This window comes from Megalops cyprinoides, chromosome 15 (genome assembly GCF_013368585.1).
Source record: "Megalops cyprinoides isolate fMegCyp1 chromosome 15, fMegCyp1.pri, whole genome shotgun sequence".
Lineage (NCBI taxonomy): Eukaryota > Metazoa > Chordata > Actinopteri > Elopiformes > Megalopidae > Megalops > Megalops cyprinoides.
The window spans coordinates 30052044-30076285 of NC_050597.1; the positions used below are offsets into that span (position 1 = coordinate 30052044).

Genomic DNA, 24242 nt, shown 5'->3' on the forward strand with positions numbered 1-24242 from the left:
AAGGTTACACAACTCCCACGGGGAGGATCTGTCTGTCTGTCAACCTGCGAACTCTCAGCCCCTGATGCTCCTCACATCTCACCCTGAAGCAGGAACCCTCTCCCATGCTCTCTCTCTCTCTCTCTCTCTCTCTCTGTTTCACTCCCTGTCGTTCCCTCTCCTTCATTCCCGCATGCATCAGCTGTCTCCCGTGTCACCCTTTCGATCGATTCCTCATTCTGGCTTTTGGTTCACCTTCCCTGCCCGCTCGTTACCCCCCTCCCCTTCTTTCCCCTCTACACAGCTGAATCTCATACTTCACTGAGCCTCATACACCTCACGTCAGTCCTGCTGACTGTCGCCCTTCCTCATCACTTAGGAGCACAGGTGACCGTGGTAACAATCTCCTTGTCTACCTTCCTCCACCCAAACATGGCCTAGGTCTGTCTACAGGCCTGTCCCCTGTGGCCTCTGATTTGAGAACAGCACGCTGACAAAGCCAACTGATTTGTTGAAGGAAAAGATTTAAAAGCACTCTATCTTTGTCAGCCACTACATTTCATCATCAGCTGTCAATAAGGAGAGGAAGGGCAACTGAGGGTTAATATGTCCAACATGCCCTAAGTTACATTTTTGGGAATTTTGTGCTCCCATAACAAAGCCCTGGGAATCCAACCTTCATCCCCCACCTAGTCTGGCTTTCTGCCAAATGCCCAATGAATCTCATAACATACTGAACAAGCAAATGCAATATCTGACATTTTCATGTGCCCCCAGAGTGCTTCATTCCTCCAAATGGTTAAAAAAAGAGGACAAGAGTGATGAAAAAGTAATCTTGGAGGGAAAGGTTTTGTGACTGTGCTTGGAAATAGCTTTCTCTTATCTGAGCCAGAGATGTGGTCTTTGAAGACGCGGGCCCGAGGAAATGTACTTCACCACTGACTGCACAATCATACCCTCTGGCTCGCACACGCAGCCTCTGTGAAAACAAAGCTTGTCCCTTTCTGTCTCCCCGTCTCTCTCTCTCTCTCTCTCTCTCGCTCTCTTTCTCTCTCTCTTTCTGGAGCTGATACGCAGCAGTTTTAAAGCGTCGCACCCGCGCGCACACATGCAGCCACACGAGTATGGGCGCAGGTACAATGCACATGCACGCACGCACGCACGCACACGCGCACCCTACCGAAGGCCACCCTGTCCTACAGCCACACTGACCATCAGCAGGGTCATACACAGGAAAACAAACGCACCGAACGAGTACTGACAAAGCCATCTTTCTCTCCTTCCCTCTCTCTCCAACTCACACACACGCACAGACTAACTCAGGTAATACACATCAGACGATGCCATTATTCGCAAGTTTTATATAAAAGCATCACGTATGGAAATAACTATCGTTATCTCTTTACCTTTAGCTAACATTATATCAAACATAGTTACCTTTCTCCTTTCGCTACAGTCTGCGCTGTATCTTGTTGCACGCGGGTCAGTATTTGGACGCTTTTGTGCAGAGCAAATTAGCAACAACAACAAAAAAATAAAGGGAAGCAGGCGAATGTGTTGGAGTGTAGGAGGAGGCGGGAGACGGCTCACAGATCCACTGGAATAAATATGACGCAGAGCCAGAGCAACTTCTCCAGCCGACGTACCCAGAGAGGGCACTGTCGCCATGGCAACGGCAGAGCAGTGATAGCGCGGGGCACACAAGGCACGGCATTATTCTGTCTGCGCTCCCTGGAAATGCGCAGCTCCGGGCAGCCAGGCGGAGCAGGCGGGCAGGCAGGCGGGCGCCTCCCGATGCAATTAACTCCACAAATCCTGAAACCTCCGCTCCTCGAGGTCTGCGCACGGAAGCGATCGCCTTGGCCGAGACCGTCTTCAGACGGTCAGTCAAGGAGCATTCTCTCGGCCATGAAGAGTTTTTTCTGCCGAATGTGTGCTCATGCCCCCTAGAAGGGACGTCTGTGTGGACAAACAGTTTATCTGGTTATTCCCTTTTCGACCATTCCTACGCTGTATGGTCTTACCCCGCGTGTGAAACCTGGAGCACCGAAAGTTAAAACTGCCGACATTTTTGTCTGGGAGCTTATTTTATATGACCCAGAGACTTTATTTTAAACACAGTTTTTAGTAATGTTAGACCTCTTGTGAGTGAACATTGACCAGATACAGCTCCGATCACGACACGAAAAGCCTCGGGCTCGTTTTAACAGCTGCCAGAGTAGCTCCGTGTAACTAGGGATCCGTAAAAAGTTACATAAAACAGGAATATGTGTTCTCTCGGGTACTTAGCCACTTCACTACATTATTGATGTCAGATTATTTCACTATGCCATCGAGGGCTTGCTGGAATTCGCGGCGCAGATGTTCAACAGCATGTATGTGTTCAACGGCAGCACGTGTTATTTTACCACCGAGCTGTCGAGGAAAGCGATGGCTCCATCAATCAAGCCGTCAAAATACTCCGTTACCTCTAACCTACTTCACAGCTGAGTCTTCACCAGTGAAGTGACGCCGTGTACCTGTTCGCTTCCATCTCGCTCAAATGTCAGCACACATGCCCACGGCAACTAGAAAGACTGACTTTTTTCCTGGTTAGTAAAACGTTGCTTTTTCTCTCTTCAAACAAAGAAATCTTAACAACATTTAACATTTTCCACGGGACCTCCTGTGCATGAGAGCAACTCAGGTGTTTCAGCAGTAATGAGAAGAGTCCGTTTCATCCGTGACACACATACGTGGGCCTGTCCAGATATATCTCCATAAGAGAACACACATCACAAGGTAGCTAAGTCCCAGTGTGCTTTTCTCATACAACAACATCCCCTCACCCCAATGCTCCAAGAAATACAGAAAAATGGGAAATATATTCTGAGGACAGGGGTAAAAGAGCACTTTACTGCAGGAAGTTGAGGATCTCTAATAATGAAGGCTGATCAGGAAGTAGAAAATACAGTCTTACACATACATGCTGCTGCATGTATGTGTAAGGGATTTTTTCTTTGATCAGTTAATAAAATACTGTTTAAATGTAGTTTTCTGTTAAAAAAAGAAAGAAAGGAAAGAAAAGGAAGCTTGCTGCCAAATCTATGCAGAGTCCCCTTTGAGGAAGCAGGGGGTTCTGCAGTTGTCTTGGAGCCACGGTGCATCCCAGCAGCCCCTGCCCATGAGACAGTGGGACTCCTAATGAAGTGAGTAGCTCTAGTGGAAGGTGACCCACTTTAGCAAGCCTCTCCCACCCCCACCCCCCCACCCCCACCTTCGTCCCTGTAGATGTTTTGGCCCCATTTTGATGTGTTTCTGTATGCATTGGGGGACGTCTGGGGGAAGGGGGGAGGGGGGCTGAGTGCATCGCTGCAGTAGCGGCCGCCGTCTCAGCGCCACTGGTGATGGAGTGTGACAGGACACAGCAGTCTCTGAGGAAGAAGGAGAGGTGTGCTTGCGGCAGTATGTGGAGCGGGAGGGTAGAGTGGTGCCAGATCAATTCCCTGTTGGCACTGCTGAGCCCCAGTAAATACACTATCTAAAAGTATTATGTAAGATACACAAGTTGCTCTGGACACCAGGGGACTGCACAAAATAATAAAATAATGTCACAATTTCTCATGTGTGAATCCATCAAAAGAAAAAAACATGAGACTTGGCACACCCACAGCTAAGTACTGCAAACATTCCTGAATGGAATCCTAGCAGGCTATCACTGTCCTAGGGATATACCACTGACAAATGGATAAGGTAATCTCAATAGGAACACGCCTGAATAATTTAGGTGCGCTGGAGAAGATACACAAGTCATTGGGAATTAAAGCTGTGTAAGAGGAGTTAGAGCAAACATGCTCCAGATAGCTAATTAGTTTAAGTATAGCAGAGAGTACAGGGAGGAGGACTGGGGTTCAGTTATCAATGTATTTAATTGTGCGTTGGGGCTCAGATGATGACTTAAACTCAGAAGAATTTGAAATGGCCAATCTGAAAACAGTTGTACATGATGTTTAGCCCCTTTAAGATGTTAATCATACATCACAAATCATTTGTCACTCTTTGTTTTACTTTTAATGGAGTTTGGGCACCTGCATATTAATGCATTTGAAAGATCATTTAAGCCCAACTCTTTTCCCTCAAAATTTTATTCACGGAAATGAATGTTTTTGTTTGCATATGAAATCATAATCCTCTAAACACTGGGGAAAAACAGGTTTTATGAAACATTTTAATGTGGCAGCAAAGGCCAACAGTTAATCCATGTCGTCTTGGGAAAGAATGTTTTCACACATCAAGACATGCAAAAGAGTCACAATTTTGTTCGCATTTCCATTTCGCTAAGCGTTCATTCCCTTGGGACCTTTGTCAGAGTGATCACCAAACTCCAAAGAGTGGCGCCCCATAAAAACAAAGCCCCACCCATCAATGAATCAAAAAACCACCCACAACCTGCACAGTGCAGAGTACTAACAAATCGCCTATTAACAAGAATTTTTTTTACAGATATTTACACAAATCTCAAAGACATCACATAGCAAATACTGAATGCATTTTGTTGACCACCCTAAAGATAATTCTCATACATCATTTATTAATATGCTACATCATACAGTGTAAATCTGCAGAAGTGACATTTATACAGGATTCCCTTGGACATAGATTGATATTCTACATTGTCTTGATAAGGAACATTTACAGACACAAAATAGAAACAACAAAATAACAACAGTGCATCTCTCTATTTGTTACAGTTTACAAGAGTGCTGCTCACATTGATAATCATTTGTCACTATTCTCCTTTTGTGTAGTCTTCAGCTGAAGGACAACAAAATAAGCAAGGACTGAATTACAGCAGGCTACACCACATGACCCAGTGAAGTCATATCATTGCTTTACTTAGACAGCCTCTCACAGATACATGCTGATAAATTTCATTCCAATTGCTCGAAGTACAAGGAAGTGAAAGAGATTTCTGTGCCTGCCCTCAAAGACATGGTAAGGTATGAGGCCATATTGCCATGACTTGTGTGTTCTGTAACCTAGCAACAGAGATTTAATTTATTTTACTTGCAGAGTCACCATGCCAAGTCGCCAATTCTGTATTTGCCACGTGTCACTCAACTTGAAAAATGGCTTCATGACTTTTGGCAATATAAATGAACAGGACATCACCATATGAAATCATAGATGATATCATATGATGGTTATTTGACCACAAGATATTAGACATGTCCATGCATGCCACAATCAATGCTTAAGTCATTGTTTGTTTAAGAACTACTAATGCATCATTTTTTCTGTGCAACTGCACTGACACATCCAAATTCTCAGAACCCGTGGTATGGGAATATTGTTATAGAAATGCACACTTTTATGACCATATATTTCAAGGAGTTTTGTGCATATTAAATCAGTAGCAGAAGAATAATAATATAAGGGTAAGATTGGTTCCAAAAAATTATGTTTGTAGTCTGATCACTAAAAGAGATCAATTGTACCATGCCATGAAAACATCTGATCAGAAACAAATAAACCTTACAATAATTTCATTTTAAATTACACAATATTTGTTGACAGGTGTCATTGAATGCATTTTTCTTGCAAATTGCAAATTTCATCGGTTGTTAGGCACGGCAGTCAAAATCCTTCATTTGTTTTGTGTAATGCGGTCACAACCACACATGCACTATGCAGGCCTGTGCTGAACTCCACCTACGTTGCAGCGTCAGCCATTATGATTTAGAATACTAGGTCACTTGACCTATGCAGCTGCCTGCGCGGCTTGAAGGTGTCCCTGCCTCCAGGCACTGGTCCTGGGTCAATAAAAGTGTTGGGGTAAGCTGATCCTCCATCAGGGGCAAAATGTACCCATGAGCCAACACAGAGAACTCACTGACATTGAAAACCACAGGAAGCTACATCCTTCTCATTTTATCACTGTGTAAACATAGTGATATTTTCAATATTTTCATTGGCATGCTATTCTTCAAACTATTCATTAGAATAACAAAACCACACAATGTCATTTATATGAAAATATTAACTCAGAGAGCATGTACTTTAATGTATTTTAATGATGCATTGTCAAGGTTGCTGCAAGTTTCTTCTGCTGTAGTTTTGTATGTGAATAAAAGATATTTAAACTGTCTGTAAACTATAAACAATAAATATCTACTAATGTAAACTATACAGCAAGTCATGTGCTCAAGACAGTGGCTCCAACAAAATTCAGTTTGGAACAGTGAATGGGTTCATTGATTCTGTGTCAGTCCTGCATTCCAGATGACAGGAGAAGGTCCTAAGGATGATCATCCTGCAATCCCCTCTGACTGAATTTACATGTCATGGGTGTTGTGCCAAAATTTAGAGCAGGCACCGATTTGACGTTTATAATAATGTTAGGATGGAAATGGGATAAAACTAAAAAACACACTTTGCCATAACAAAACCAGTCTGAAATTGGAATAGAATCAGAATATTTTGAATCAAGCCTTGTTAACTAAAATAATGAGACAGGGTGGTATCAGGAGGAAATGACTTTTTTTTGGCTGATCAAAGCACAATATCCTTATTTGATAGTAGAAGACAGTGACATATTAGAGTATTCTGTCTTCATCTGCCTCGTGTTTACTGTAACCATTGTCTTCAGACAGAGGGGGGATACAACTGTTTATTGTACATCCCCCTGAACATGTTATCTTATCCTGTGTACGAACAGATAACAAGCGAACCGTGTGTAGGTGCATTAATACATCATTATTTTTTTGTTCAACATTTTTTTTTTCGTGCGGATAGGCCTTGATAATGAGATGTGATGATGTGAATTTACATTATTACTTCATACATATTTGGAACATGGATCATAAATGTGTTCAATTCTTCCAGAGTCTTTGTTCTGTTCATTAGGCTATTTGGATCATTTTTGGATATTATAACTTGTGTATCAAATCGACTTTCTATTCTTGTTACGTGACTGCTGCCCCAAAGGCACATTGCATGTCGTTAGTCTTTAAGTTGACATCAAGAAGTTTAAAAAGTGTGTTGAAACCAATTCGGCAAATCCTTGAGAATCACGTGCGGACGCATGGAAATTAGGTGGTCATGCTTGAGAACGTGAAACGTCATCAGTATGTCATTGGGACTCCCCCAAATTTGGCGTTTTATCGATTAAGATCGGAAAGCACTTCTTTAACCTTAAACCCCCAAGTGCAACCAATACTGGCTGTATTAGCTATAATGGCCTTAATAGCTACCTGAAAGACTGGGTGAAAACTGCTAGATAGGAAGTCTTGAGCAAGCAAGGACAACCCACTCTAATCATACCAATAACGCCTAAAGGTATGAAGTCAAAAGTCTTACTTGCGCAGGAAGTCGCCAGTCTTTTATCTATTTATCGGATGGGTTGTTTTTTTTCTCGGATCTTCCTCTACCAGCGCGTCAAGACAATAGAAAGCCAGAAAATTCATTGCAATTAATCAAGCAGCCTAACGCATTTCTAGCCGTGCTGTAATTAGTGCGGGTGAGCTGCGAGGTTCTGCGCACTGCCTGCGGAGAGTTGACACATCTCGTAGGCGGGTCTGAACTCTGACCTTGTGTTTCGTTTTGCCGGGAATGTAAATCCCACGTGCCTTCACGCCGGTTCTGCGCTGTTGCGAGTCGGTTAGTACTTTATGTGCAGTGCAGAGTTGTGTAAGATGGCGGCGCGGTGGGGAGAAGGCGAGGAGATCTTACCCACCTGCAACATGGAACTTTTCTCCACAAATGCACTAGACGAGGTAACTATAATATTTCATAATTACGTTTTGAGGCATTGTTTGAACATGACAACACGTGTCAGTGTTTGTGTGTGAATCCAAGAGGTTTACCAGTGCATCTGAAACAGCAAGTGACACGTGGATGCAGCTGCTAGCTGGCCAGCTCACCAAACTCGTAGATACAGGAAGAAATGGTAGTTATTGGCAAGATAGCTTGATGTCTAAAATGCATCGAGGAAGACGTGTGAGATGTGGAGTTGACTCTATGATACAAATTCTGAATAATTGTGGCACGTTAGCAGCATTTTAGTAGGCTAGACAGCTAACTAGCCAGCAGGCTAAAAGTGCAAATTCCTACTTTTTAGCCATCAGTGCGTTAAGTACGTTTTCATTAGAGTAAGGTTTTAGATGTATATTTTTAAAATACGATTGTATTTGTTTAATATCAGAAGGTTGACAGCTGGTTATTGTGAAATAGCGAGCTGCCTGGCATCATTGAGAGTAGCTAGCTAGCTAATAGCTAACTACCAAAATAAAATACTAGTCCTTACCAGCATTATGCTGTTTTAAATTTGAATCCTAGCTTGGAGTCTAGAGAGGAACAACTGTTAATAGTATCTAGCTGGTTATAAATTTCCTGTCCTGCTCTTCCTTTTTCTAAATTGTTTTTTTTTTTAATGTTTCAGATTAAATCAGATAGGTAGATAGCTGCAGATATTACCTCATCACTGACTCATCCCCACGTGGGTAAAACGCAAAGGTTATTTTATTTGAAACTGCTCACACAGGTAGCTCGATTTTTACCTTGGTAGCTAAAGACATCACTTTTCTCATATTTGGCGAGGATGACATCTTTGCCATATTTATCTGTATCTCTTCTTAGATTATTAGTGTGCATTCAAACGGAAAATGGCAAGTGCCTGCGATCGGTGCTTTTGATACAATGTTTTATGCAAGCAGAGTTGCTTGCTTGTAACTTTGCCGCTGTACCGTTCTGGTAATGTATATTTTAATGTTGCCACTGCTTTGTATTGGAATACTAGAGAGTGAACACGTGGTTGAATGTGTGGTGTATGATGCTAACCTTAGTTTTGAATGATACTATTGAAAATAGTTGCCAGTATAGCAATGTTGCTTCATAACCAGTAGACTCTCACATATGGAATTAGGGTCCTTTAATCGAAGGATGGTATGTAATTTAGATAACTAATCTAGCTAACTGTCATGGTTACGAGCTGGCAAGATGCCTTAAAGGGAGTGCACGTGCCCCAACGACGCGCCTAGTACACAAGCGAGGTGCTATTTAACTACATGGATTGATGTAACAACAGTTTCTCTGCACCTCGGTGCCTGTTATGTGTTCTTTTACAAACGTTTATATTGCATAAATACAAGATGATTGTTGAAGGAACTCTGATATCTTGCTGGCGCCAGGACTTGTTGTACTACAACACGTGGGTTTGGATGTGCCGGCCGGCATGCTACTGCTGTGGCACACGTGTCCGGTCATTAAGTGTTCCGTTTCATACAGCGACACAGTGATTAAGAGGGTCCACGCATTTTTTCCACGTAATTTCCTCTTATGTCCGTTATACCTGTTCTGTTTATTGGATTGAATTCGATTCTTGGAATATTAAAAATTCTGCAAGTACTACCGATAAACTCTTTTGTGGTGATGCCCTCGGTTCACTTTGGATGGGACTCTGTTCTTTACTTTGTTTATGAAATAACCGTCTACTTGGTTTTGTTGTCCGTTTCAAACGAATTTTTGTGTCTAATATTTGCAAAAAATTACTGTAATTTGAGTTCAGCTGTGAGTTTCTGAAAAGTGGTCTGGAGAGTAGCTTACAATTATAACACAGCATGGTCATCTGACGGGAGTTTACGATTACTTATGTTGTGTGAAAATTCAAAGCATTTGAAAGTGAACCCAAGGAAAATGCCTGGGTAGACGCATCAAGCACACGTGCACTCAATGACCCTCGCAAGGTAAATCCATAAACACTTGGCGCAGCGAGCTCTACATTTTCTCTGGGCTCTTAAATCACCACAGTTTTCTTAACTCTGCCTGCTCTCGTAGCTTACAAGAAGAGCCTGTGGGACACATACTGACTGGACGGCTGACTTTCAGCTTTCAACTTTGGATTTCATTATAGATTTTAGAAAAAAAAAAAATTCATTGTGCATATTGCATAATTTGTTCATGTGAATTCATTTGCGCACTGGGCGGTCTGCAGGCACGGGGTCTCGATCATTTATGGAGATTTATTCTGCTTGTCAGACAGTTTCATTCATGTCTGTGTGAGCTGGTCTGATCAACTGCAGTCCTTTGTTTGGGGGCTGTCTGCTAAAACTTCATAAGCTGATATAGCCTCCCACCCTTCTTTTTTTGCTTTTATGGTGCAAAATGGAAGCAGAGTTGCCTCATAATTTGTAGTGGGGGCCAACTGGTCTTTCATTAAGCAAGATTTACTCAGTCTAAAGGTGGTGCCCAATAGATCATCGCTGCTTTTGTTTATCTAGCTGTTCTGGTTTCCCTTATTGAGGCTGTAAAATTCAAAAGAGTCTCTTGGTCACTTGGGACTCACCATCCTATGGATTGTAGACCCTTAGTTTACCATTTCCCACATCTGGGGAATTACTGTAGCCATCGTTAACTCTGAAATTCCACAGTCTGACAAAACTAACTTTTATGCTTCAGAATGGTGTTGAGCAGGTGGTGGAACTCTCCCTCTCCTTCCCTGGAAGGGGAGTACAGGGGACATTCATCATTCCTGGGTGAAGCCATCTTGGTAAATCCACAAACTGTACTGTACCACAGAAAGGCTTATGCCTTCCCAACACAAAGTGACCACATTTTCAGTGTAGTAATGCAAAAAACAAGTTACTAATATGAATGCTTCTGTAATAATGCTATAAGGAATGCTATGCAGGATGCGTGTTATATATGTAAGGGAACATGGGCTGGCGCGGTGCTGTGTGGCCTGGGAACAGGGAGTGTCTCTGGCCCAAATTGACAAAACTGTATATTGCAAGTCACTGCAGTGGCTACACTTTCCTTTACCTACCTTGGAATCCTTGACCACAGACTGTAGACTGTGATATGGTGTCTCTTTCATTTGTGTGAGTCCTGTTTTTTGAGCCCAGCCTGGTCTGACCTGGCGTTCCTCTTTCTCCACAGGGCGGCATGCTGCAAGGAGTGCTGTCCAGTGAGCATGTGCAAGACCTCAGCCTTGAGTCCAGTGACACCCTAGAGTCCCTCGCCGACTGTTTGGACCCATCTATACTGTCCATCTTCGAAGACCCCGCTGTAGACGTGAGACCCCTTTATAGCTCAACTTTTACACCCCCATTGCCAAGCCAGTCATGTTTTATCATGTTTTAGGAAGTGAGATGTGTGAATTCTGACATTTTTGTTTTGCCTTTGTTTTGGGTTGATGTTATTCCTTTATATAGTTGGGTATTTTATGAAGTAATTCAGATGCACTGTTTGGGATCCAAATAGAACCTTCTTGTCCTAGTATCCCTAACTGACAGAAGTACACTATACTGTTGTCATTCTGCTGTACTGCCCAGTTATATTATATGTAGAGTGTACTATATTATTATTTACTGTTAATACATAGTATTCCTGTAATAGTAGTATTATTATAATTATTTTAAAGTATATAATATATATATATATATATATATATAATATTATATGTAATATAATATAATATATATATTATATGTGTGTGTGTGTGTGTTAGTGTATATATATTAGTGTTTTATCATATATATTATACATTTTATATTTCCAAGAAAAATCTTGATATGAAATGGTGCCAGCCTTCGAGGGCCTTTGCACTGTAGATTTAGAGTTGCATTTCAATGCCTGCTGGTTGAGCTGCTTGTGATCCCTCATGAATGGAGGTCATTCTTTCTTTAGTAGTTGCAAAAGCCTGGTTTAACGTCTAGCTTTTTTAAAGAAAATGTTATAAAGAGAACATGTATGTTGCTCTTGCTGAGGTATCATACTGAAGAAACAATGCAGTGGATTCCTGCCTCATGAAGATACATTCTACATATTCATAGTTTTTTAGAAATTTTATATTTTTGTCTTAATTATTTTGTCTTTTCTGTTGCTATTGCTTTGTTTGTCATGTGTCATGTTATCTGTGTTTTGTGTGCACCTAAGGAAGAAAAGCTGCTGAATGCCCCCCCCCCATTTGCAACAGCTAATGGGGAACCTAATAACTGAATAAGCATTTTTATAAATTTTTCAGTAAGGAAATGTAACAGCTTAACTAATGGATTTTACACGTTTTTTACCCAGACTAAAAGCCGCTTAGATGAGGAAAGCGAAGCGACGCTGCTCACAGCTCTCACTGAAATACTTGACAACGTTGACGATGAAAACCTGTCCCCTTTCGACACTCTGCCCGATGCAGAGTTCTTGTCGGGTCAGAAGGTCAGAGAGCAGTCTCCGGTGAGTCCCGGTTGCCTCCTCACCTGTCCCACAGCCTCTCACATGGTGCTGATAGGATAGGACCCCAGTGCAGGAGGATTTGTAACTGGCTCCAAGCCAACCACCACTCAGTTTTGAATACAGAAGCTGAACTTGCTCAGCCAAGTCAGGCAATGGTTGGTTTATTCAGGCTGAAGTTAAGAGTTGTGGGTTTGCCTCTTATACACACTGGGCCATAGGACAGGGTCAAGAATTTAAGCACAAACTAAGGAAGGTTGCCATGATTTTTCTGAAATGAGACCTGATGTTGTATCATAATCCATGTTAAATAACACAGGGAAGTGAAGCGTTCAGAAGCTGGCTGATGATGTGCTTGTGATGGTCGTTGGCTCTGTGTTGTATGTGGCATCTATGTCACAAGTACACCAGCTAGCCACTAACTGGAAGAAGTTTGCAATCCCAGACAACATAGTATTGTAGTATTGTAAGCCTGTCATCTGCCTTTATCCCCTTTTGTTGCGTGTGAGTGAAGTTGTTGTCAGGCCTAACACTCTGAGTTGGCCTCCGTCATGGCCGCTCCAAGATCTGAAAAAGTGGGTGTTTAGATTCTGTCAGTGGGAGAAGGGGTTAGTACTGACCTCCAGGCCCAGGCCTGACTAGCCTTGCTTTAGTGGAGTTCAGGGGAGGGTTGTGGCTCAGTTACTTAAATCCCTCTACCCACTCATTCAGTTCAAATACTTTTGCTGTGACATGAGGCACTGAGGGAATTGTTATGTAACTTTTGTTTTGGATTTGATTATGACCATTCAGTTGGTCAGGGCAGAACAGTTTTTTCCCTTTTTCTTTTTGTTTGGAACTGTTCAATGTCCACCACATTTTTGAAATGTAATTTGAGTGTTCTGCTTCGTACCCTTCCTGTTCCAGCTGAGGAGACTCCTGAATTTGCCCATGTCCCCTTCAGATAGGGAGCCTGTCTGCATTTTCAAGTCTGTGACCTCTTCGGCTGGAAAGGTGAGTCATTCCTGCTTTCATTGAGAGGTCCCATCTAACAGAACAGGGACTTGCCATGTTCCAGATGTACATTGAGATTAAGATTAACTCCCAGATAATGATGTCCTCTGTGGTTCCTGGTGTAAGCGGATAATCGGGGGTAATTTGCTTTCCCAGGTGGAGGGCTTTGGCTCAGAAAGACAGTGGAAGACCACAGAGGAGAGCCCCCAGTGGAAACCCTCAAACAGCCCCCGGGGTCCGATGGATGTGGCCACGCAGAGGAGTGACGGCGAGGAGGAAGACAGCGGCCTGGGCGACGCCCCTCTGTCTCTGGCTTCGTTCGACTGGGGGGTCCCGCTGTCCCTGGAGCAAGAAGGGGACTATGTGTCCGTGTCCCTGTGTGACCTGGTGAAGAGCATGCACCCATACTGCGTGCCCGTATGCCTGGAGCAGGCAGAGGAGGGCGGTGAGCAGGTGCTGCCAGAAGGTGGGATATTGCTGGAGGTGGTGGACCAGGGGGAGCAGGGTGAGCCCATCCTCCGCATTCCCGGGCTGAGCCTCCCCCTGGCGCTGGCCGAGGAAGGGGCAGCCGAATCCGAGCAGAGGGTGCCGGAGGAAGAGTGGGATCCCAGCAAGGCTACGGGCAAAGATGCCCCCGCTGAGCCGGACCACCCGCACGACTCCACGCCGGCCACTGAAGGCAGCGACGAGAAGGCGATCACTGAGCGGCCCAAGGAGGAGGCCTCCCAAAAGCGCCCCTCACGCCGGAAAAAGAAACGGAAAGACGAGGAGGGAGGGCGCGGCGAGGGGCGGGTGTTGAGGAGTGCCACATTGAACAAGCCCACTGAACCTCTACCCGAAAAGCCCCTGGAGACTGGCAGCCAGTCCTCAAAGAAAAAGAAGAGGGTGACCTTTGCCCTTCCTGTGACCTCTGCACAGACAGAAACACCATCGAAAGTGCAGCCTGAAACACAGACTGAGCAACCTGAAACGCAGCAAATCCATGAACCAGAGAGCGCTGTGCCAAAGCCGTCAATGGAACTTGCTGGGAAAACTGCACAGTCAAACTCCCAATTGACTGAATCCAACTGCCAGTCGAAGGAATTGGCTTCTGAGCAGCCTCTTGGAACTAAAGCTGAGGCTGATGGCAAACAAGCCACCGTTTATGAAGAGACCTCAGATTCCAAGCAGAATGAATCCAAGCCCAAGCCACTGAGCCTCCAGCAATACCGGCTGTTGCGACAGAAGAAGAAGCCGGCTCCCAAGGAGAAGGAGGAGGACCACAGCTCCAGGTGGCCCACCCTCCCCGAACCCCCTAAGGAGTTGCCCCCAATCCCCTGCCTGCTGGAGCAAAACCCCCGTGACCCCCGCAGAGCACCAGTCCCCCAGGCGACCAGGACCATGCCTGACGTCACACCCGCATGGCAGCCTGTGGGTACCTGTGCCCCTCCAGTTCCCGAAGCTCTTCTGGTTCCCCTGGGGTCTGCACTGGCCTCCAGCAAGACCCCCACCCCTCGGCCAAAACTGAGCCCTGCTCAGACCTCATCAACCCTGACCACACCGGAAACCTTGCTGAACCAGCCCACCTCCCAGAAGGAACTGACACCAGGGCCACAGGTCTGCCAGACCCCACCGTCTGGCCCTGCTCGAAACTCTCTCCCAGCAGCCAAATCCGAGCACACTATCAAAGCCACGTCACTACAGAGCACCACCAGGCAGGTGGTAAGCCAGGAGCCAGGTGTTCTGGGTGCGAGAGAGCAGCCTCCACAGGGACCCATACCCACAGTGGGCCAGTCTGTCGGAGCTGCTCTCCAAGTACCCACTCTGGAGGCTCGTCCCTCTCTCACCACCGAGCCTCATTGCCCCAGTGCACCTGTGACTGAGACCACTACAGAGACCGCAAAGCAGCAGCCACAGCCTGATCCGGCCGTCCAGAAGATGGCTGTGCCGCCTGCCGATCCTCCCATCTCCACAGATAACACCACTGCTGCCTCCCGCCCCCAGCCTTCAGCGGCATTGCCCAGCCTCCCAACACAGGCCCGAACCATCAGCCCACAGCATCCAACAAAGAAGAACCTAACCCCAGTCCAGGAGCCCCCTGCAGCCAAGGAGGACTCCACAGTGGATCTCATCCAGGCCTTCACCAGTGAGATAGGTGAGCATGAAGGGGCAGGATTGGCCGATAGGAATTGCAGTCAGAGCTAATGCCCAGGCCGCAGAGCCTTTTTTCAGAGACAGCAGATGGAGTAGCTGTTTGGGTGGATGAATAAACTTGTTAATTAGTACGCCTTTATCAAGATGAATTTGCAACAATAACAACATTGTCAGTGCAAAGTGGGGGATTTTGATTAATATCTAAAGTAATATTTCTGCTGCTGCAGTAACAAGTGTTCAACATCCACTAATCACAGTTTACAGAGGATCATTAGGGATGCTTCCGGCCTGTGTCATCAGATGAGGCCTTTTCCGTCTCGGTACGCTAATGGGTTCAGGCCATCACCGGCTGCACGCAGTAATGACTTGCTGTTAATGATGTGTTAACTGACTGGCCTCTCGCAGGAATCGAAGCCGCGGACCTCGCCAGCCTGCTGGAGCAGTTTGAAGAGACCCAAGGTGAGTCGCTGCTGCTGCCGCCTAGCAGAAATGCAGGGTGACAAGCTCAGAGTGGAGTGATCGAATTGCTTTCAGCGGTTTTGTAACACAAGGAAGTGTAGCTTTACACTCCAGATCCCTTTGCTCGGTATGATCGACAGCATGCAAGCCAGTTGGTGACAGGGTTTGTTCTTGGCACCATCTTGCAGTTTTGTGGGATGTTTTGGAACATCACATCAGCTGGAGTAAATATTGTGGGGTGATTCAGCCTAACGGAAATGCCTCAGCTTTAGAACAGCAGTGAAGTGGGTGCACACTAAGTGTTAACATGGTGCTGGCTAACTAGTGAATTTGAAGATAGATGTTTTATGTTTGGAACCAATCAGTGTGTGCCTGCTTGCTTGTTTATTGCCACTAGATGTAAGCAGTTGATTTTCTCTCATGTGAAGAACATAAAACATGATGTGAACTTATACCCGATCCTAGATTTTAGGGGATTAATTTTGTTAGATTTAAAAATATTGTATAGGACTGGTACCAACATGTGTTGATTTAATAACAAGCTGTAAATGGAGTCTTGCTTGAGTGAAACATGAAGCAATATAATCTGTACTGGAATGTAATTTCTGTGTATAAGATTTCAACTGGTATTAAGTGTAAGATGTGAAAGGTGTAAACATCTTTGTAACAACTGGCGTAGCATTGCCAGCCAGAGTGCAGGGGACGAAAAGTGTGATTTTGCTATTCGAACGTTTGATCTCTGCAGCCATCGCAGATTGAGATACTAAATCGTATAGAATACCTGCCCCCACATTTGTTGTTGGCAAGGTTTTCCAGTCGATTACCTCTTCCCCCTTGGCTGAGCATTTGACCCCCTTGTTTCATGCTTTAAAGCCTTGCTCCCAGAACTCAGTCTCCAGCCGTTCTGCTTTGGAGAGGACTGAGTGGTTTATGTCAGCCTCGCCTTCTGGATTATAATAGGTTCACCAGGTTACCTCAGGACAGTTGATCCTGCTGGGGGCTCTGTCAGGACCAGTGTGTATGAGGTTGTTTTCAGGTGTGATTAATAGATGACAGATTCTAATTTTTTTCGTATGCCTATCGTTATCTAAGTATGCTTTATATAAACATATTAAGTATGCATATTAAGTTTAATTGCTTCATATGAGCACATGAGTGCCACATATCTTTGATGTGATCATACTAATGGCTGCTTCAGAGTGGTCGTGTCTCCTCTTTTATTACAGACTATATATTGCATTGTAAAATTGCTTTTACAGTCCCATTTCAATAAATAGAATACATGAACTGAATATGTCAGCTGACAGTCAAATCTGTCATTTGTCAGCTGACTATTCTTCTGTCAAGTAAATGATACCAAAGACGTATATTAGACAAGAGAAAGAAGAAAGGGCTACGAACAGCCAGGGGGAAACGGGGAGTGCGTGGCCCCTTTAAGAGAAGCTGCTGTGTGGTCAGAACAGCTGTTAAACACTCATGCTGTCTGAACTGCTGGAATTCTGCCCTGTCTGCAAATCTATTTTAACCCTCTGTGTGCCGTCTTTGTCTGAGCGTGTCCGTGAGCCTCAGGGGAGAGCAGCTGGGCGCGGGTGGGCTGTAGCGACGGTTACTGCCCCCGGGTCAGTGCCTGTGGGCTAGTGTGCGTCTCTCTGACCGATGGCTGATATCACTTACAAGCTTCAAGACCTGTTTGTTAATGTTATTTGCGTGGAGCGGCTGAATGTCAAGTAGTCTTAACAAGGATGTCAGATCCAGATCACCTCGGAAACCATATGTACACTTACTCTAAAAAAATGAATAAAGAAAGATATTCCAGTCCAGGCTGAGTTTGTTGTGTCAGTTGTGAAAGTGTGATTTCTCCTTGCCCACTATGTCACTGACAAAGCTCCCATGCCCTGCTGTCTGCATGGAGAGGGGCAGGGGTTTGTGAAAGCAAGCAGGGGGAGTGGGGGGACACACCCTCCGCCCTGACTGGCCCACTGACCCGCCCGACTTCCCTGTCTTTTTCCAGCTAAAGAGGAGCAGAGGGTTCCGGAGGTCTGTGGTAGAGCAGCCGCTGTAGGAAGCTCGGGGTGAGTATGAGGACAGGGGGTGGAGTTACCCTACAGCTCACGCGCTGCTCTGCACCAATAGCACGGTGCGCTTTGCCCCTGGCTTTTACCAAGACCTGCCGCAAACAGGAGGGCCAACAAACACAGGCCCGAAAACACAGTCGAGTCGAAAGTGGCCAGTAAGGGTGCTCTGATTTTAGGTGCACCCCTCAGATGGCACCTTTTTTTTCCCCTTTGCAGTGATGAGCTGTGCTGTTTTTACATTGAGTTCTATTTTAGGTAGAGGTCTGTTTTAGATTGAGTTCTTCATGTGGCTCATACTTGCTATTGTTCTAAAGCATGGTCACATATTTTGGGCACTGAAATGTGGTGGGTATTTTTTTGTAGCATAGCAGAACAGGAAGTGAATAGGTGAGAAAACAGGAAACAGCTTGTTTTTGTGTAATATGAACTTCCCCCACACCTGAACTGTCAAAGACAAATTTTGTGAGAATATGCAAGAGCATTACTGTTGAGGTGAAGGCTTTGAGCACCACCAAAGGTGTGAAGATTTTAAGGACCAGTGGGAAACGGCCTTGGCAGAAACCCTTTTTAAGGTTTGGTGACGGCTCTTCTCTTCTGGGAGCTGAGTTTGTTATGTATGCCACTTGCGGTGGGGTGCCGTAGATGTGTGTGGGCGAGAGTGGGGCGGTGCTGTGTTCTGCCGCCGGGGTGACATGGGCGTCGTGTTTCTTGTTGACAGTTCGGAGCTGCAGTCAGACAGGAAATCACTGGAGCATGTGCGGATGCTGGACTTGGGGAGCACCGCTGGTGAGTAAGCCTGCTCTGTCTGCCCCATCAGTGACTGCTGCAGTAGTTTACTTTTCCTTTCCCCACACCTGTCTTAGTACAGATTTTTAACATTTCTTTACTAAGTTTGTCTGCCCCTCCTCTGTCCTCAGAGCTCACCCCTCCTGCCACTCCCCCACATCAGATTTGGAAGCCTCTGGCTCCAGTGGCCCTGCTGGGGAACCCCAAGGGCCTCAAGCAGTCACTGCCCAAGGCCATCCAGATGGAGCCCCGACCCCTCTCCGTCAGCACAGCCGGCAGCAGGCCCGCTAAGCCCGGCGCACCCGCTCAGCCTGCGGTCTCAACAGACCATGACTATTGCCTCCCTGTGAAGGAGTCTTCAGTGAGCGAGCTGGGCAGGCGCTGGAACGTGAAATGGCAGCCCAGCATCACCATCAAGGCCATCGGGCGGCCCTCCCCCACTGCGACCCCTGCAAAAAACCAGCCTCTGGATCACAGGACTCAGCCCGGGGCAGGAGCTCCAGTAAGCTCTGTCCTGCTGTCCCCAGAGAGCTCCCCCTCCAGGCCGGAGGCTGGCACTGCAGGGCCGGAAGAGAAGCGTCATGAGAACGTGAGCACATTCAGCTGCTCCAAGAGGGCCGCCAGCCCCCCCAGCAGAGGGAGAGGGAGAGGCCGGGCAGACACACATTACAGGGTCAGATCTCCCAGCTCTGACTCCAACAGCTCTGCGTCCAGCTCACGGTCCAGGTCCAGGTCACAGTCGCAATCCCGGTCCCGGTCCCATTCACGATCACAGTCCCGGTCCCCACCCAGGAAAAGGTACCACAGTTTGTGTGGCTCATAGTGATTAACCTTCTATCCTTGCTGCGAATCATCGAATACACATAAACAGTTTCTTACACTTTATTGCATGTTAGGCAGAACGCTGCCCTGGTTTCTCAGTCTTAAAATACATTAATGTTCCACTGGGCAATTGTCAGTGGCTGGCAGCAGTTCCACTCTAAGTCCCCCCCTTTCTGTTCGCAGCACTCTGTCTTTTGTCAGATTGTGTGAGTCTCGTCCTCAGGCGCACCACTAAAAGCGCTAACCAAAGTCCCTTTTCCGGCAGGTTCCGGTCCCGCCGCTCGGAGAGCAGCTCCTCCTCCGGCTCCAGCTCCAGCTCCCGCTCGCCCCCACGCTCACCCCCCCGCAGGCGCCGCTACTCCTACTCCAGCTCGCGCTCAGGGTCGTGGAGCCGCTCTCGCTCGCGGTCCCCACAGGGGCGTGCCCCACACTGGTGGGGCAGCAGCCGCCACAGGTTAGTGCAGTTCCGCCCTCCCACCAGCAAGGGTTGCACACCAGGTGCTGCCGCCACACTAGGTATCTGCTTCAATTGTTAGTAGTGAGTAGTGAGCCTTTAGAGTTAAATACAATTTTATGCTTGTCCAGTCAACTTGTTCCAGCAGCCTGTCTGGGTACAATGGCTGCTTGAGGTTATTACAATAGGTACCTTGGGTGTCTCTGTGTGAAAGTAAAACTCAGGGAAGGCTTTCAGTTGAATGCACAAAGTAGCCATAAAAGAACACTTGAGAGACCCATTAATTTGGTATGTAGTCTGTACATCCATCTAAATATTTCCGCTGGGTCCACTTTGAAATGCTTAATTGCCCTTTTTTCCATAAAACCTCAAAGTAGCGCCAAATTATGGATATACTTTCTAAATGCTAAACGTACACTGAACCACTGATAATTTTCCGTAGGACTGACCTTAAGCACCACTTGGACCTTAGAAGAGTGTGTTTTCAGGAAGATGTTCAGTGGTTTTTAAAGGGGTGCTGGTTTATTTGAAGATATTCCTGATCTTTCCTGACGTTTCCAATATTACTCCTTTCTCCACAGTTTAAGTAAAACCAGTACTTATCTGTAGTCTTCATAAACCAACTATGATTAAAAAAAATCAATGTTTTCCATATTTTCCTCTTGATAGGATATATTCATTGGGAATGTTATCACTTTTCCGTTTAACATGTTAAGAAGCCAAAGAAATGAGACCGGACATATAGTGAGGTTTTTTTTCTTTTTCTTCTCTCTCCACAGTCCAAATCATAGGCAAGGCTACCGGCATGACTCTAGGGATCGTTTCCAACACGACGACACGAAAACGCGCAAGGAAAAGGCCATTGTAAGTACATAGGTATCCCCTGTGCTGTTCGCCCTCTCCTCGCCCCCATCCTCCCCTGCTTTGGGCTTGACCCCCCTTTTTGTTTCAGGAGGAGCGCAGAGTGGTGTACGTGGGCAGAATCCGCGGGGGGATGACCCGGAAGGAGCTGAAGGAGCGTTTCTCGCTCTATGGGGAGATTGAGGATTGCACTCTACATTTCAGAGACCACGGGTAAGAGGCGGAGAGCACCAGCTGCAAACATTCTGCTGTGATGCATATATTCAGCCCCTGCACTCCCTCAAGCTGGATTCCTCCTGACAGACTCAACACTAACTTTTAAACTTTGTAACTATCTCTTCCTCCTTCCAGTGCATTCAGCATTACCTTGAAATTCCTCGGTGGCTGTCAGATCTGTCTTCCCTGACCCTACAGCTTACAGTGCACTGTTGATGGACACATTGCCACTACTTTGGATAGCTTGCAGATGACTGTGAAATGCCGCTCTCTTGCAGGGACAACTACGGCTTTGTTACATACTACAACACGAATGATGCGTTTGCAGCCATTGAGAATGGGAGCAAGCTCCGGCAGCCCGACGAGCTGCCTTTTGACCTCTGCTTTGGGGGTCGCCGGCAGTTCTGCAAAACCAGCTACGCTGACCTAGGTCAGTCAATACACCCTGTTCCACTACATCGCCATACCTGCTCTCGTGTCCTCTCGATTCCTTATTGTTGCTGACCTCTAAAATGAATGACATTGTTTTTCTCTCTCGTTTCAGATTCTAATCGGGAATTCGACCCATTGCCAGCAAGAGGCAAGTTTGATGCACTAGACTTTGACACTTTACTTAAGCAGGCCCAGAAGGGATTGAGGAGGTAACACCCAGAGAGCAGTCTGGAGGAGGCGCAGATTCTCAATGTAAGGACCAGGTGTTTAGCTCTCTGCTTTCCACACTGAAAGTGCTGCTTCTGCCATTGTTGAAACAAAGTATTCTGATTGGCTGGCCCATTGTGATTACTCTTTATCAGGTGTGGCCTAAAATGAACTGTGTCACAGTAGACATAGAAACATATCACCAACCAGAACAAGAACCGAAGGAACACAAGAGCTGAATATCTGGTCATAGTAGAACGTCTGTGGTGGAGGGAGTCGATGCATTACCTCAGAGCCGTGCGCAGGTCACCGCCCCTACGCGCCGCCTTTTCCCATCTCCCATGTTTTTTTGTTTTTTTTTTTTTTCCCTGAATTTATTTCTGCAAGCTTACACCTTCTATTGAAGTGAAGATTTGTAAGAAAAAAAGTAAAAGCAAAAAAAATGAATATGTTCAAAAAAAATTTAAAAAGTTAATAATTTTTATAAAGGAAGGATTTATTTAAATGTCATTTGCATATGGAAATGGTATGCAGAATGTTTGGTGCAGATTAAAAAGTTTTAAAAATGGAGGGAAACTATGAAGAATGCTGATGAACTGCTGCATTCCCTAATGCTAAAGGAACTTTGAACCTAAATAAATACCCCAAAAGAAATGAAATAGTTTGGTGTGTTTCTTGTGTATGTGCATGGATGCAATGTCATTATTGCCACTAGTGGGTTTTCCTTCTTTCTTTCATATTTGGTGTAGTAAAACAACAGGTTTCAGGCAATGGAAAGTTATTTCCTCATACTGTATTGCAGGAGTCACTCAAACTTCTTAGAAGCAAGAATAAAGTGTCATGAGTTGTAGCAAATAAATATGACAGCAGCTATGACTAAGGGCCCAACATCAAATAAATGCCTCCAGTCATAATGAGGGAGTCATATTTATTTGTTACACTCATGTCACTTTGACACGTCTTGCAGGTGCAATGATTCACACACACATTTTATTTCAAAAAAGGTTTTGTAAAACAGTAAAGTTGTAAAGCTGTAAAATGCTATATTGCATCTGTACCATGTCATTTTACAATTACATTTACATATATTCATTTGGCAGACACGTTTATCCAAAGTGACTTGTAAGTGAGGCAGAGTACAACACAAGCAAAAAACCATAGGAGTCAACAATAACCACCAATAATCACCAAAACGGTAAGATGTGAATGCAGACACACAATATTTCACATTCCCCACCCTAAATATAAGGTGAGACAGTATGCATTTGTCTTTTCCAAAATGGGGTTGCATAAATCAGGTAGAAGCTTTTGAAAAGACAGATTCCCAGAAAGTCGGAACTTTAAAGGGCACAGCTCTTAAATAGTGTATACACACTGCCCAGATTTGCGTGCCATTTTCCCCCAACATCAACATCAACATCTAAGTGGCTGAAGCTGTTCATTTTCTGTCCTCAGTCTTCCAGTTCATGATTCCAAGACATTATGCCTACTTGCAATCCACTGAAACTCCTTAGAGGTCTGTGCTCTGTAGGGGATTACTCCTAAGGAGCACATTGTATCTGTTATACCCATGCATTCCTCCTTGGACAGCCAAGCAGATAGGACTAGATGTTAAAATCCCTGAGTAACTGGCAGTCTTGAGGTGTTGAGTAGGGGATCAGGGGTAAAAACATTGTTGGGGTCATCAGGTGGGCACCCTCTTTCCTTGATGTTTCCTTTATGGGCCCACGACATCTCCAGAGGGCTCAACGGTGAACCTTGCAGCCACAGGTCACCCCCATCTGCCTTTACCTCTTTTGCTGTCGGTCAGTGTGCAGCCCAGATGTTATCTTTTCTTTTTAGCCGTAGCCAGTTGCTGCTTCTGTCTGCAGCTTCAGATAGGCGTCTGATGGCCTGCCAAAGGGTGTGTCCTCGGGCTCCCATTTGTTTCAGTAGCCTGGTGGTAGAAATAGCTACGAACCTCCTGCAGTCCACTTCAACTGAGCTACTAATGATGCAAGTATGATTTGTACCTCCTCAAAAGCACTATGGACTTAATTTTTCATTCAGTGTTGGACTAGTAGACAATGTTCAAAAGAGACAGTGCTTCTCATCAGTCTTGGTTTTGGTTTTAGGGTTAGGGGTAGGGGTAGGGTTTTAGGGTTAGGGTTTTATGGCTGGGGCTTCAGTTAGGGTTAGGGCTAGGGCCAGGGCCAGGGCTAGGGCTTTAGTTAGGGCTAGGACCAGGGCTAGGGCTTTAGTTAGGGCTTTGTCCCTTGTGTCCTTGTGCGTGTTCTTATCTTTTGTTCAATCCTCCTGGAAATCTGATGTTCAGTGTTTCTTGTCCAGTGGTTTCTGTTTTTCGTTTTTCCTTCTGTGTCCAATTGTTGTTTGTTTGTAGGCCTGATATTTCTAGTGCCCCGAGTCCATGTTGAATGAACTGAGCCACACACTAGGTGTGTGTCCATGTCTCTATGGTTTTTGATATTATATAGGTGTTGTGCTAGCCTGGTTCTAATTGTGTTCCTTGTTTCTCCCACATATTTAATGTCACAGTGTTTACACATTATGACATATATGCAGTTGTTTGTGTTTTCTGTGAGTCTTTGTTTGATGAGGTATGTTGTGTTTGTGGTGTCACTCTT

General features: G+C 45.4%; 2 protein-coding genes across 5 annotated transcripts in view; one reads left to right on the forward strand and one right to left on the reverse strand.

The window, feature by feature from the left end:
- Positions 1 to 1636, reverse strand: part of LOC118790029 (LIM domain-binding protein 1) — a 35527-nt gene extending 33891 nt beyond the window's left edge. For all 4 annotated transcript variants that reach the window (XM_036546824.1, XM_036546823.1, XM_036546821.1 and 1 more), the window contains exon 1: positions 1417 to 1636. The gene's annotated coding sequence lies outside the window, so the exon portion shown is untranslated. The remainder of the gene's footprint in view (positions 1 to 1416) is intronic.
- Positions 1637 to 7636: 6000 nt separating this feature from the next.
- On the forward strand, positions 7637 to 21952 carry pprc1 (PPARG related coactivator 1). The gene is made up of 15 exons (XM_036546095.1): positions 7637 to 7733; positions 10894 to 11028; positions 12031 to 12183; positions 13087 to 13173; positions 13330 to 15307; positions 15712 to 15765; positions 17777 to 17837; positions 18559 to 18626; positions 18758 to 19424; positions 19714 to 19902; positions 20682 to 20766; positions 20855 to 20976; positions 21258 to 21409; positions 21524 to 21663; positions 21774 to 21952. Exons 1-14 carry the CDS (start codon positions 7653 to 7655, stop codon positions 21622 to 21624), a joined length of 3933 nt encoding a protein of 1310 aa, XP_036401988.1. The 5' UTR covers positions 7637 to 7652; the 3' UTR covers positions 21625 to 21663; positions 21774 to 21952.
- The last annotated feature ends 2290 nt before the right edge of the window (positions 21953 to 24242 follow it).